The 13,686-nt window shown below is 35.9% G+C and overlaps 1 protein-coding gene across 1 annotated transcript; it reads right to left on the reverse strand.

Moving 5' to 3' along the window:
• Positions 1–1,025: 1,025 nt before the first annotated feature.
• LOC127659106 (Krueppel-like factor 5) lies at positions 1,026–5,710 on the reverse strand. Its single transcript, XM_052148757.1, has 4 exons — positions 5,490–5,710; positions 3,954–4,770; positions 3,448–3,507; positions 1,026–3,141 (listed from the first exon to the last, which is right to left on the reverse strand). Exons 1-4 carry the CDS (start codon positions 5,613–5,615, stop codon positions 2,963–2,965), a joined length of 1,182 nt encoding a protein of 393 aa, XP_052004717.1. The 5' UTR covers positions 5,616–5,710; the 3' UTR covers positions 1,026–2,962.
• Between the last annotated feature and the right edge of the window lie 7,976 nt (positions 5,711–13,686).

The raw sequence follows: 13,686 nt of genomic DNA on the forward strand, positions 1-13,686 counted from the left end.
CTGCATAAATATCATGTAGAATTCAGTGTAAATTAAACTTTAAATCAGATAAACAAAGTAAGTATAAATAATCGTTATTGTTTGCATACAAACTCCTGGTTCTCCCTTAAGAGTATGAAAAATATCACAGTGGTCCTATAAGTGCTTTCAGTAAATGGCATTCACTAAAGAGGATAACAGCAAAGCCACTGTTTGATCCATACTCTCTTCTGCAAAGATCATCTATATGTCAGGTAAAATAGTAAATTAAACTAATGTTCCTTTCCATTATAGAAAATGAATGAGTTCCCTATTGAGCATTTCAAAGAAACATGAAGGCATTGGCCTCATGATAACAATCTTCCTCAGAGACAATAGCAGTTGGGTTGATTTTGGTAATGTTTAACAAGTATTCTTAAAGTTACTAGCTGGCAATTGGCAATACTCCAATAGCATCACTATTTGGCCTACGAATGTGACTGTGATAACTTGTGCAATGATGACAGACCCTTAGCATGTAGCCATCATGCTAAACCTCTGCTATTCTTTTAGTCTAATTAACTCACTAATGAAGGCATCTTAGTACAGTCAATGAAGCCAATGTTGAATTTGGATGTGCCTTGTTGCCTTTCTACCTCTGTATAATACCTGTGAAGGCAAGAAATGTTAGCTTTCAGACACAGCCAGAATGTAAGCTGTTTCATGAGGCCACACAGTTAAAAACACACAGTATAAGCTTGACGAATATGTACAATACTGATCTCAAAAATAGTGTTTGCCCTATATTTTCTTTTGATTTATGATTTTAGCTTTATTTAATAATTACTAAATATTTTTTCACCTTTCTGTCTTTGGATGGGTCAGCACACATACTAAAGATGTCTGTACACATATTCCTGCAGAGATGAGACATTTCTTGTTAATGGGCTTAAAATGAATTTCGTGCAAGATTACAACAGTATCATTTAGAAGGAAAAGGAGGAAAATTTCCACACAAGAACAAACTTGCTGAAAACCAGATATGAATGGATTATAAGGGTTTTGTTTTGTACTGCTATATTTCACAATACTTAGATGTTGAATTGAGCAGTTGCATGCGTAAAATCGAATTCATAAAACAACATACACACTTATCAATGATAAAAAAAAACATCATATTATTATCTTGACTGAGGTCATTCACTGTGGTCCACGCTCTAAATTCTGCTGTCACCAGGTGTTGAGTGATTTGTATACAGACAAGATAATTAAAGTATACTTTTAATTGGGCGTTACCACGCAAGAACACCAACTTGTAATTCAGTGGCTTGACAAAATTTGACAGCTCGTATTAACAACTGTATTAGATTAATCCAGTTACAATTTAATCCACTACACCTACAATGATTCACATAATCATGTCATATGTGGCCAGGCCCAGGACAGCAGGACACTCCAGTTTTACCAGACAGGCTGACGCTTACTGTGTGCATGTTTAAATACCTCTAATTTTAATAACGATAATGATGTTTTTAACATTGACTGTACTCCTCTAAGTGCTGGAAATTACCACTATTAGTGGGAGTGTTGTAACATTTTAATCCTTAACAGTTGAAACTTAACTTTAAATTACAGCCATTACAGTTTTTCATTTTTGTTTTGGTCACAAAATGGAGAACTTTACAATAGTTGAACAAGTTTTATCTTGAACAGCGCTATACCCCAAAATGTCAGCACTTTGAGTCACATTCTCTTCACACTGAGGTATTACATTACCTCAAACTCCATATGTTCCCAATCTATATGCTTCCATCTCAAAAACAACATCAGCTCTTCATCTGAGTTTCTCCTGTTATGCATTTACAATGCAGCATCTCTGAAAAATAAGGCTGAAAACATTTTGATCACTGTAATGGAAAATAAGAGGTTTTATGAGGCCACACATACAGATGTAACACACCGTAAGCTAAACAAAGTAATGTAAACAATCAGCTGCCGCATTGTTCAGCCTAATGCAGCCATATAGACACTATTAGTTCGAACAAAGATATCTAAAACCATTTCCCCATAACCCGGCGCACATTTTATATGAGAGTTGAGTTACATTTTATAAAATAGAAAAAAAGAAAATCTGTGCTAAATAAATACAGACCAGAGGAATTACAATATGTACATTTAAAGCTATAATGTATCCCAAACAAATGCATAGTAAGGAAAACTGAACAAATAACTATGGAAGTAATTGCTATCTGCCCTGTCCTCTTGCCAGGAAAATACGCATTTGTACCACTTATTGCATTTCAGTAAAATACACGAATTGCCACAAAAGAGTTCAATCAAACTTCAAATTGCGCATTTTCAAACACTTTGTTAATGTAAAGCAAATCATCCTTGGATCATATCAGAATTTGGATTAACTCCAGTTCATTATTCTTTGGTGTTCTGAAGCTTAATTAAATTTTTGATTTACCTGGTGGCTCCCATAAAGTTTTTGAAGCACGGTTTCTTATCAAGTGCTGCTTTTGGAAAAATTTGCAGCTCACATTCTCATGACTGTTCTGGGGTTTGGTTCTACAACCAAACAGACTCTTGACTTTTAAGTAACAGAGCTCATTCTTGATAAAAATGTTCCTTGTGATACAATCAGTAGTAGTCACTTAAAGAGTTGTAAAATTGCCCATAAGCTTTTGAAAAATTTACCTAAATTCTACAAGGAAAAAGGCACATTAAAAAGTAGTTAGGTCAAAAATAATGACTTATGCAGATAAACAACACAAACAATCATGTCAAAAGAATGTCTCAACTGGCAGATGAGCTAAGTTCTCATCAATTAGCTGGTTTTGTGACCACATAAGCCATACTGGTGGCAAAGTTTGGTCATGATGTACCTGATAAACTGCCAAAACTCAAGATTAACCAACACACCCAAAACCTAATTAGTATCATCAACAGAGCTCCTGATAGCCCTCCCGCAGCACCGTCAGAACAATGCAACTGGGCGCCTCTAGTTCTGGTGTCTTTTCATGTGGAGGGCCAGGTGGTCCGATCGGGAGAAGCAACGGCTACATACGGTGCACTGGAAAGGTTTGGCCCCCGTGTGCTTCCTGAAGTGCCGCGTTAGCTCGTCGGAACGGGCAAAACGCCAGTCGCACCCCTCCCATGAACATTTGTATGGCTTTTCACCTGTAATAAAACAGAGGCAAATATGGTTTGAGTGGACGACACGGTCTCTGCACATTTAGTGTCTCGTACATGAGAAACTCAGACATGCACAACACGAAACATCAAGGTATGACACATCAAAGCGAAGAGATACATTTGACATTTAAAATGGCCTTTGTGGTCCATCGTAACAGGTTTTAATATTCAAGGAGATTCACAGAACAGTAAGAGTAAACATGCATGTCTGTCTTGACACACAAATAAAGAGAGCTCTCACAGGGAAGCCATTTACAGTATAACATTGATTACCGGTATCGCAAATCTTACCTGTGTGTGTCCGTAAATGGGCCTTCAAATGTGAGGACTTGGTGTAGACTTTCTTACATCCTGCATATGAATGCAATAAATGTTAGTAGATATCACTACTTTTACCATTAAACCTTGTATCCATAACATAAATACGAATTCTGGCCAGCTGTAACTTGTCCACCATTCATATACTGTATAAAAGATGTTAAAAGGTTTCCTGAAGCTCTTTTGCTATTGTGATTTAAGCTTCTAAGTAAAAGTCCATCCTATACACAGGTAACTGTCAGTTTGACATGTTTAGGCAAGTCATGCAATAATTCATCTATTCAACCATCTTAAATCATCTGCGTAGTATTATATAGGCAGTCATATGAACTTTCTGACTTGTGTCCTCCTAAAGTCTTAAGTATTATTTCAAATAAAATTTAAAACCTAATACTAATGTGCCTAAACATGAACGCTGACCTAAACCCCACTTAGCACAGGCATGACCATGTGATGTCCATCAACTCTATGTGGCTCACCTGGTACATCACAGTGATGAATCCTTCTTTTGTCTAGATCAGGATTATTCCGGCGGTTATATTGGGCTGGTACTGCTTGTGTTTGGACAGACAGAGTTGGCCCTGTATCTGGGGTAACACCTGCCATTTTAGAGGCCATGCTGACAGCATAGGATGGAGGTGGCGACATGTTCTGTATGAGTTCTTTCCTTCTGTCTGGGCTGCCGGGTTCTGAGTTAGGAGGGGAGGGTGGTAGAAGAAATGCAGTCCTCTTCAAAGGATGCTGGCCCAACTGGGAAGGTAGGGAATATCTGCTGCTGCCCATATTACATAGAGATCTCTCTAAATTATGACTGGGTGATGGATGAATGCTGTTATATGTTGACATTTGTGGACATCCGGCATTGGGGGAATCTGCGCAAGAGTGGGCTCCAGACACATTTGGGTCAAGCTCAGAATTCAACAGCTGAAACAATGGAACCTCTGGAAATTCAAGGGATGGCATCTCCTGCTTGATGTAAATGCTGCTACCTGTTTCTGCAGCTGGGCTGTAGAGGTTTGGATACTCTGGGTGGGTCACAGCGGGCGCGGGAGAACCATGGCAACTGGAGTAATTGAAAGACGAATCCAGAGGTTCTGTCTTTATCTGCGGCACTGTAGACCTCACAGGCCTGCACATGCCAGTCCGTAAGTAGGTGACGTCAGGTAAGAAAACATTCATGTTTATACTGTACGGCGTGCCTTGGTCCATCGTCTGCGAATTGTCTTGACAAAACTTCTTATGATCTGTCATCATGTGAAACTGCGGCGGCAGGTATCCATTCATGTCTGGTCTGATCTGAGGAATAGAAAAATTTGGTTTTCAAATACCACAAAAACAACAGTCAAAAAAAAAAAAAAAAAAAACTGAAAGTAAACAAGTTCACTCAGCATTAATCCTTTAAGCTTTCTAGGAACAAGTTGACAGGAATGCACCTTAAATCTGACTGTTTTTACACTCTCAGAATGTAGCACTAACTGCGATCAACTCAAAGATGCTATGGACTTCATTAAATTCTTCAAATTTTCAAAGCAACTCAAGGCAGTGTGTATCTTTAAAAACACATGTCTGTTGCTACCTTATACCCACGAAGGAAACCCCAAGGAATCTCTCACTATAACACACACACACTGTGCCATCCGAAACTACGAAATACTCCATCTGAATTTAGAGCCTACAGCTGCTCTGCTGTAATGGAGTTTTCAGATTAAGGTCAGTGCAGAGTTCAGCACAATTCATCTAGCGTGTCATGTTTGGTTGAAGGAAACACTTCAATCCATTTAAACTACATTCTGTAAGACCAACCCAGTCACAAAACCCTAATACTGAAATTAAACCCTCTCGCATATAGACTCTATACACACATCTAAGCTTACAGCGTATTTGAACACTGTAATTAAATGTAGGCTGTGGAGCGATCATGTTTTAACGCATAAATAGCAAACGCATATAGAAAAGAATCCAACCAGCACTGTTACAAATACAAATGTAATATGCGATAAATAGAGTCACTCTACCAGAATATGATGCTTTGATGGAGTGTCATTAAATCCACTGTAATCGTCCTCTCTCAATGCCTCACTCTCAGTTGTTATTGGTGTATTATTGCAGCCGTGTATCCCGCTCAACAAAGCGCTACCCATAAACGCATGTCCTCCGCTAAAATAAACGGGATATCACGTCATTCACTACGCCGCAAATGAAAACGACACGACAGCTAGAGATGTCAAGCGCTTTAAGCGTTTGACAAGACAAATTACGCTACTGCCTCGTTTCAATGCCTCAAAACGGGGCGGGGCTTTATCGTCATACGTTTAAAAATTCACCCAAACAGGTTTTTAGGAGCTACAACAGTCTTACAATAACATATATTTAAATAAAAAAATAAATAAAAAAGAAGAAATAGAAGATTTTTTTTTCTTTTTTTTTTTGCATGCATATAAATTAAGACTATGACCATTTAAAATAAAATAAAAAGTCCCAGTTTTAGTTCAATAATTCCATAATTTTTCATTTTTAATATTTTAAATTATAACACTGTTTCCACAAGATGGCTTCATAGAAATCAGTCACATAAGCCACATTGCTAAAAACTGTCCCTTTGTAATGACTGCTAATATCCTCAATCCTATATTATGGAATTCCAGAGAATGGGTTAATTCACATTGGCCTATCTCTCTCTCTCTCTCTCTCTCTCTCTCTCTCTCTCTCTCTCTCTCTCTCTCTCTCTCTCTCTCTCTCTCTCTCTCTCCCCCTTGAGCCATATGTGCTGGTATGCAAAACTGCTTGACTGCACTGCAGCTGCTGCCTCTGTGGATTGCGTGTTCTATGCCAACATGCTAGGAGAAGAGTTGAAGTAGGCAGAGTTGCAGCCAGGGACAAATCAGAACTGTGATTAAAAAATAGCACAAGATCTTACAAGAGCATGCGGAATGCCTCCCTCCATTGTGAACTTCACAGTTAATGACTAATTTGTGGTCAAATCTGTATAAACCTGATACACGAGAACAGGTATGCTGTCATGAGATACCAAAATGAACATTTACTTTACAAAATATGGAAGCCTAACATGCTTGTTTGCCTGGTTATCTCTGAATGGATTGTTCTATGTCTTAGTTAAACTTTCATTCATATCATATCACAATGTAACTGATTAATGAAAATGTGCATGAAATTCAGGTTCATTTTAATCTGAAAGGAAATCAATGTTACATTAAGAAAAATGTATGTGTTAACATGGCAAATAAATTGTGATGTCAAAATAAAGGCCTTTCCCATCATTCATGTAAGCCTGCATTGTCTTGATTCACAGAAGCTTTTGATAACCAAGCACAGGCACATTTGCTTGACATACATGATATTCAGAAAAAAGCAAAAACAAAACAAATACACATGTCAGACAGGTTTAGAGATTTGTTCTGGGATCGAACAAACTACTGAAACTAAAACAATGTGACTGACCACTAATGTTGTTCTTTGCATAGAGAAATCACAGATGACGGACGTTTTCAGATTCAGTGATTTTTCTTCACATTTGCAGCATCATCCAGAAAAGATTTTAGTATTTTATATGAAAGATTTGGTTGATGTAGGCATGTGCTGCAGTGTGCAGAGTAGATTTTCATATAAAATACTGTTTAGTGATATTAATGAGGAGCATAAACAAATAAGCATAAACCTAATTTTTCACACATATCGATGCATTTGTCATCCATAGTCTGTCATTGTATTTGTGGCATTATTTATTAATAAAGATGTATGCACACACATTTTCTTCTATCAATAAAGAGTCACACCCCATGTCTCACTGCCAAATGTTAAATGAAGGCTCACTGTGCTGAATGTAGTTATGCACTGTATGTGCATCAAAGACAAGCATTTTCTGTTGCTCATTAGACAATTTAAAGATCATGGCAGCCACGGAGCATCTGTTGATATTGGCACATGGACATCCTCATATGAATGCAAGTACTTTATGTCGCACTTCATTAAAAACTCAGAATATGCCCAACAACTGCATGGCAGATTTTAGAGAATGTAAGACATGTATTTTGAGACAGTGATTATCGACTGAACTAATAAGGTGAAACTTGCATGGCTAAACATTATTGACCTCAATTGGGAAGGATACAAGTGTTTGTAAATTCTTGTTGTTTATCATTTGCAGGTGAACATCAAATTAAAAATACCATATATTATTGTACATGTATAGAGCAAATGAACTCTATTTAAGGCGTGAAATTCAAATGTAAAGAATTTTTTTTTATGTATTCATTTTTCACAAAGGGATTGTGTTGATCAGCGATTCCATACTGTACTGCTACATTTAAAGAACAGGTTGTTATGTCAATATTGTGAAGTTGTAGTTTTTAGGGGGTGTGGTGGCTTCTGAGGAAACTCAAAATAGAAAGAGTCGGTTTGCAGGTAGGCTTAATAAAAGAGCTATTTAAGAAGACATTTAATGCTTGATGGCACTGAATAGGAAATGTTTTATCCATATGAGTTTATGTGGCCGTTGAACTTACACAGAGAGAATAAAAATAGATGGAAGTGATAATGTGGTTTGAGAGACTTCAGTACACATGGGCGTCTTTTGGACCTCTGATATTGGGTGTAAAAAATCAGGGTGTATTGCTGTTTGTGTTTGTCTCCATTTGTTATGATATGATTTTTATTTTTTTAACCCTTTAAATGCTACTACGACAAATCATTTTTTTCTTAAAAACACTTGGACCTTTTTTTTGTGAAATATTAATTGATCTCAATAAATCTGCTGAGATATCCATAAAAGATACATTTTAAAAGCACATTAGCATGATACCGAAGAAGTGTCTATAAAACTATATATGGAACTGAATTAACTTCCTGAACTGAGTAGATATGTGTGATTATTATAAATATAATCTGAGTTAACTTTATGTTTGTGCTAACTTCATCAGCTGTGATCATAAGTCTGTATTATCTTCAAATTAAATACACGTGATTTCTGAGCGAGTGTTTTTATTCTACATTGCATATTTTGTATATGTTTGTCTGTCGTAATTTCTATCGTCTATAGGGCCTCTAAAATGAGAAATAGTGCGGTCAATATCCCTTAACTAACAGTTCCTAAATTAAACATAAACATTGTGTGGATGCTTTTAAGCTTCTGCTCGCCCCTTAAAGTGACAAAATCAAAAGACTCAAACAACAAGATGGTGTCCTGTTTAAAGACACTTAAGGTGGGAATTTGATTATCATGGCTCTGAAAATGAGCAAATCAGAGCAGGGCATAATAAACTACTCAGAAATTATTCATACGTGAAAGTATTGTATACTGTAAAGTATAATGAGTGAAAATGCTCAATTAAAAGTCCAAGTACATAGCAAATAATATACTCGAGTGAAAGTAAAAAACATTAAATTAAGCTTAAGTATTACAAAATTAAAAAGTAACTATTTTCCCGGATAGAATGAAATCGAGAGGAAATTGTGTGAGAGAGGATGTTGTTAAATTCTGTCCTGTCTCCTACGACATACGTCATATTTCTCCTCCAGTGACATTTGCAAATTGATCATAGAATCATGTTACAATAACTACATTTTATGTGGCCTGTTGTACATAACATGGCAACTTCCTGGTGGAATGAACACTACAGGTGCTAAAACAACAATGACTTTTATCTCCTTTCACTCAAATCAGCAATTATCAGTTCATAAACACTTAATTTTTGCTCTGTTCCTCACATAATGCTATCTTATGACATAAATGTGTGTTGGCAGTGTGTACACAACCACCCTATAATGATAAAAATTCACCCAGCCCTTTTTTTTAATCCACATTATTCATAAGCACTGTCTCAGTACAAGCTGTTTGCAGATTCTGTACAAAGTGACATCACTTTTTACAGACCGTTCCCACGACTGTTTACGGACACTGCCTACGTACATGTTTGTTTGTGTGTGTTGTTTCAATATAGTGCATAGCGAATGTTGTAACAGTATTTGTGTGTGTGTGTTTTGTTCATCCATCATTGCAAAACTGCTGAACAAATAAATAAATGTATTCAATAACCATTCAGAATCTTCCTGGTTCATTCTCAGAGTTGTTACTTCTGACGGAGTCTCTCCCTCATCAGTGTCTTGCTGTCAGTCATATTGCATATGATATCTAGTTATCTGAAGCAGAGATGTCAAAACTCCACCTTGGATATGGGGTAGGGAGCAACGGCTCATTGGGATTTAAAGACACACACAAAAACATCTCGTTTTTATTCCCACCCCAAAATTGGCATTTTCAATATGGTATAATAAATTATCTCTAGGGGTATTTTGGGCTGAAACTTCACAGACACATTCTGAGGACACAAAATATTTAAATGACATCTTGTGAAAAGGGGCATAATAGGTGCCCTTTAATGTTTGCATTACATATAATAAACTTCATTTACAAGCCTGTTTAAGTGTGATCAAAGTGCATGGTAGCTCAACTGATTGAGTGTTGCACAATAAAAAAAGCACCAGAGTACGAGTCCTGAAGAGCATGCAAGTCAACACATGAGCTGAAAGTGTCATAGAAGAACCACACAATGTTGTGGTTGCTTCAGAAATTGTTTGTTTCATCTCCCATTAGCTTTTTCTGACACTATAAGTTAGGTATAGGTTTAGGGTAGGAAATTAGATAGGTAGGTTTTGTTTTGTTTTGTAATATTCGTTGTATGGGACAAGGCACTAACAAATTGCTATGACAGAGCACCCAGCGCCTTGAGACATAGAAAGATTAAAAAACCAAAAAAACAATAAGCTTTGAAAAAATGTAGTAATGTTGTTGGTTTTGTGAATTATTTTCTGAGGTTTGATGCCAAACCTTGCTGTTGAGCTGATGGATGATAAAAAAAAAATCATAATTATTATTTAATTAGACTCCATTATTTTTATTATCATTATTATTATACTGTAATTATCATTGCTGAATTCATAGTTTTTATTTTAATTAATAGTTGCCTAACAACAACAATAATTCAACAAATAGGTTGCAGAAATTCATAGATATGATTTAAATATTCAAGTGTTGAAATAAATTATATGTACACCTTTAATTACAAAAGGTTTTTTATAAGTAGTTTTACTCAATTACTTCACATATAAATATTGAGAGAAAAACATTGGTGTGAAAAAAAATATTTGTACACAATGAAAATACAATCAATGTGTAATAACAGCAAAACAAATTCTAAGCTGTTTTCTCATAGATTTATTGGTTATATGAATAATATAGCAACTTTTATGCATCAGTCTTTAACTTCGCGCGACACCGCGTCCACATGCGTAGACGTTATATTTCGGCTTAGCTCAGGGCTGGACTGGGAAGAGAAATCGGCTTGAGATTTTACAAAGCAACTCGCCCAAAAGTTGAGCGGGCTACATAACGCGGCGGCTCATTATTGTTTATCGTGGCCCATTCGGCCCGCTCGGTTCTCCCGATGCCCAGTCCACCCCTGATCGGCCCCAAAGTGCGTCGGCCCACTGGGAAAATGCCCGGTATGTCAAATAACCAGTCCAGCCCTGGCTTCGCTATACGCAACTCAAAATGTTAATTATTTAAACAGAATGTTCACAACACTCTAGGCTGTCATTTAATGGTTACATTTCTGGTGCACCGAGTCATGTGACACAAAGCATGATGTCAATTTCCATGAAATGGTTCTAGTGGCGCAGAGCCAACAAAAGTGCCTCTGGTAAAAAAAAAACACAAAGTTTTTCCTTGAGTTTGGCTGTAAAGGGTAGGGCCCTAGTTTCGTTTGATTTGCCGCTTTAAAAATGCATTAATTTTTCGCGCGTCAGCACGCTGATAAACATGATGTCCATATACTCTATGTGGATTTTTCTAACATTATTTCCTCAAAAGTTGAAAACATGTTAGTTATTTCGAATAACATTAAAAATGAGCACATCTTTGAGTCACTTTGATTAATTTTTTTGTAAAATTGTGACTTGCTTGGTAAGGAGATATCACTCTCTCATTTGTGCACTAATACTGTTTTTTTTTTTTTTTTCAGAAGTTAGTTGGTTAGCATTATGATTCTGTCTGATGACATGTCAAACTGACACAAATTTACTTAAATAAAAGAGTCACATGCCAGATAATCAATTCATTTTCTTATAAAATAAAGATTATAGTTGTAACATTTTTGAGTTATGGCTATATACACATATCATCATACAGTTAAGGCTGATTTGGTGGTAAAAGTGCAGTGTTATTAAAAAAAAAATTTTTTTTTAATTGATGTATTAAATTTAGATGATGAACTATAGAAGGCTTCTCCTCTTTAAAATAATACAGTAGGATTGGGGGAGAAGCACACTGAATTATTGTAGTAAATGTAACCTAATTGTGTGACTCTTTGATCTTTCAAAGCCAATACCTAAAAAAAAATATTAATTGTGAAGTTGTTAAAGAAAAATAATGATAATTTGAAAGTAATAAATAAATGAAGCAATTTGTGGAGATTCCCACAATCAGACAATTTATTTAGATACAAATTATAGATACAAGCTAGCTATGTTATTGAGTCCAGCTAGCAAACATTCATTGAAATTAGGTGTACTGAACATTTTCAGTTTTAATGAGAAAGTCCCACTTATAGTGAGTTAGCCTCTATTTTGTTATTGAAACTCTCTTTCTGTACATTACAGTGTTTGCATTGGCACATCCATTATACCGTATGCAAGGTCTTCATTCGATATAGTGTAGGTTTACATAAAACTATACGAGTTTATGTCTGCCAGTGTTTTTCTTGATATAAAAAATGAAGATTTGATTCACAATGGATCGGGGTGCCGTGTCTCTCCAGAGTGGGTCAATCCTACTGTAGTTACAGTCTTCTCCCTCCAGATGGCACTGTTTAGTTGTCATAGACAGAGACGTAACGCTCTAATGGGAGTTCATTCTTTATCGCAGATCTGTTTGTCCCTGTAGCACTGTAAGGATATGAACACACGAATAAAATAATATATTGTATTATTAATAGGATTTATGTAGTTAATGAGAAATTCCTAAAACAATCATATATATTTTAGGGCCAACCCCCCAGGTGAAAGGATAGTGTTTGAGGTACAAACTTACGGTGGCCGACAGAGCTCAACGTGCTGCAACCTAAAGAAGACGCATGCAAATAGAAAAAAAACGCATGCAAATAAAAAAAAAACAACCGCAAATTAAGAAAACATCTTAATCAGTTTCACAATACACGTGTGCTCCAAATATTCACAACACAACAAAATACAGAAACGCGCTGCAAAATCTCACAACACAACCAAATACAGAAAAGCGCTGCAAGTAACACATAACACAACGGAAATGTTTCCGGGGGAACCAAATAAGTGACGAACCCCGCTGGGACGTGCTTTGAAAGCCTATATATATATATTTTTTTTTATAAATAAACTATAATATTAAAATAATATTGTAATATATTGTATATAGAAATAATAGTATAATATTATATTGGAATATTATACTTTTTTATAGTTCTTCTACTCTTTGCTTACAGCTCAAAATTCTACTTTATTTTATTTTATTTATTTAAACTTTTTTTTTTCCGCAAAACATCCAGAGATTAATTTTTTATGACATACAACTTGTATACAATATACAAAATGTATTAACAATATGTTCAATATCATCAGAAATGAGAAAAGAACAATGAGCTGAAAACTAAAATAAATAAAAAAGATAGAGAAGAAGAACATGAAGGAAAGATATTAATCTTTACATCAGTTACACCAGAGCCATTCTCTCCATGGCTCTGAGTTACACTATACAAATTGTTTAATGTTATGTTTAAATTTTCATAAAGAAAGGTTTCATAAGAAGGTGTAGGTAATGTAGGGTCCAATGTTTTAAAGTTGAGACACTGACACACAGATTTATAACGGATATATAAAACGCATATTTTAAAAAATTTTTTGTAAAGTAAAAATAAATTTATTTGCAACCGTTATGATAACAGCATTATATTTCTGTCCTCAGAACAGCTATTCAGCTGATGGACAACGTGCTGCGTTGTCATGGGAACATCCCAGGTGAAAATAATTATGTTGGAAGTTGTCTTTCATTGCTTCCTTCATCAAGTGCGTTCCAAACGGCTACATAAATGGCACACTAGTGCCATGCTCACTCCAAAGTCCCACTTGAAGAGCTCTGCCGTCTGCCCTTCGAAGGGAGTAGGGCAT

The sequence above is a fragment of the Xyrauchen texanus genome, chromosome 18 (assembly GCF_025860055.1).
Source record: "Xyrauchen texanus isolate HMW12.3.18 chromosome 18, RBS_HiC_50CHRs, whole genome shotgun sequence".
NCBI classification, from domain to species: Eukaryota; Metazoa; Chordata; class Actinopteri; order Cypriniformes; family Catostomidae; genus Xyrauchen; species Xyrauchen texanus.

Bases quoted from the DNA above. Each gene is read 5' to 3' on its own strand.
- LOC127659106 (XM_052148757.1), bottom strand. From the start codon at position 5,615: ATGGGTAGCGCTTTGTTGAGCGGGATACACGGCTGCAATAATACACCA. The intron at 4,771-5,489 runs GTAGAGTGACTC...TCTATTCCTCAG, and splicing joins CATCAAAGCATCATATTCTG to ATCAGACCAGACATGAATGG. The intron at 3,142-3,447 runs GTAAGATTTGCG...GTTTTATTACAG, and splicing joins CCATTTACGGACACACACAG to GTGAAAAGCCATACAAATGT.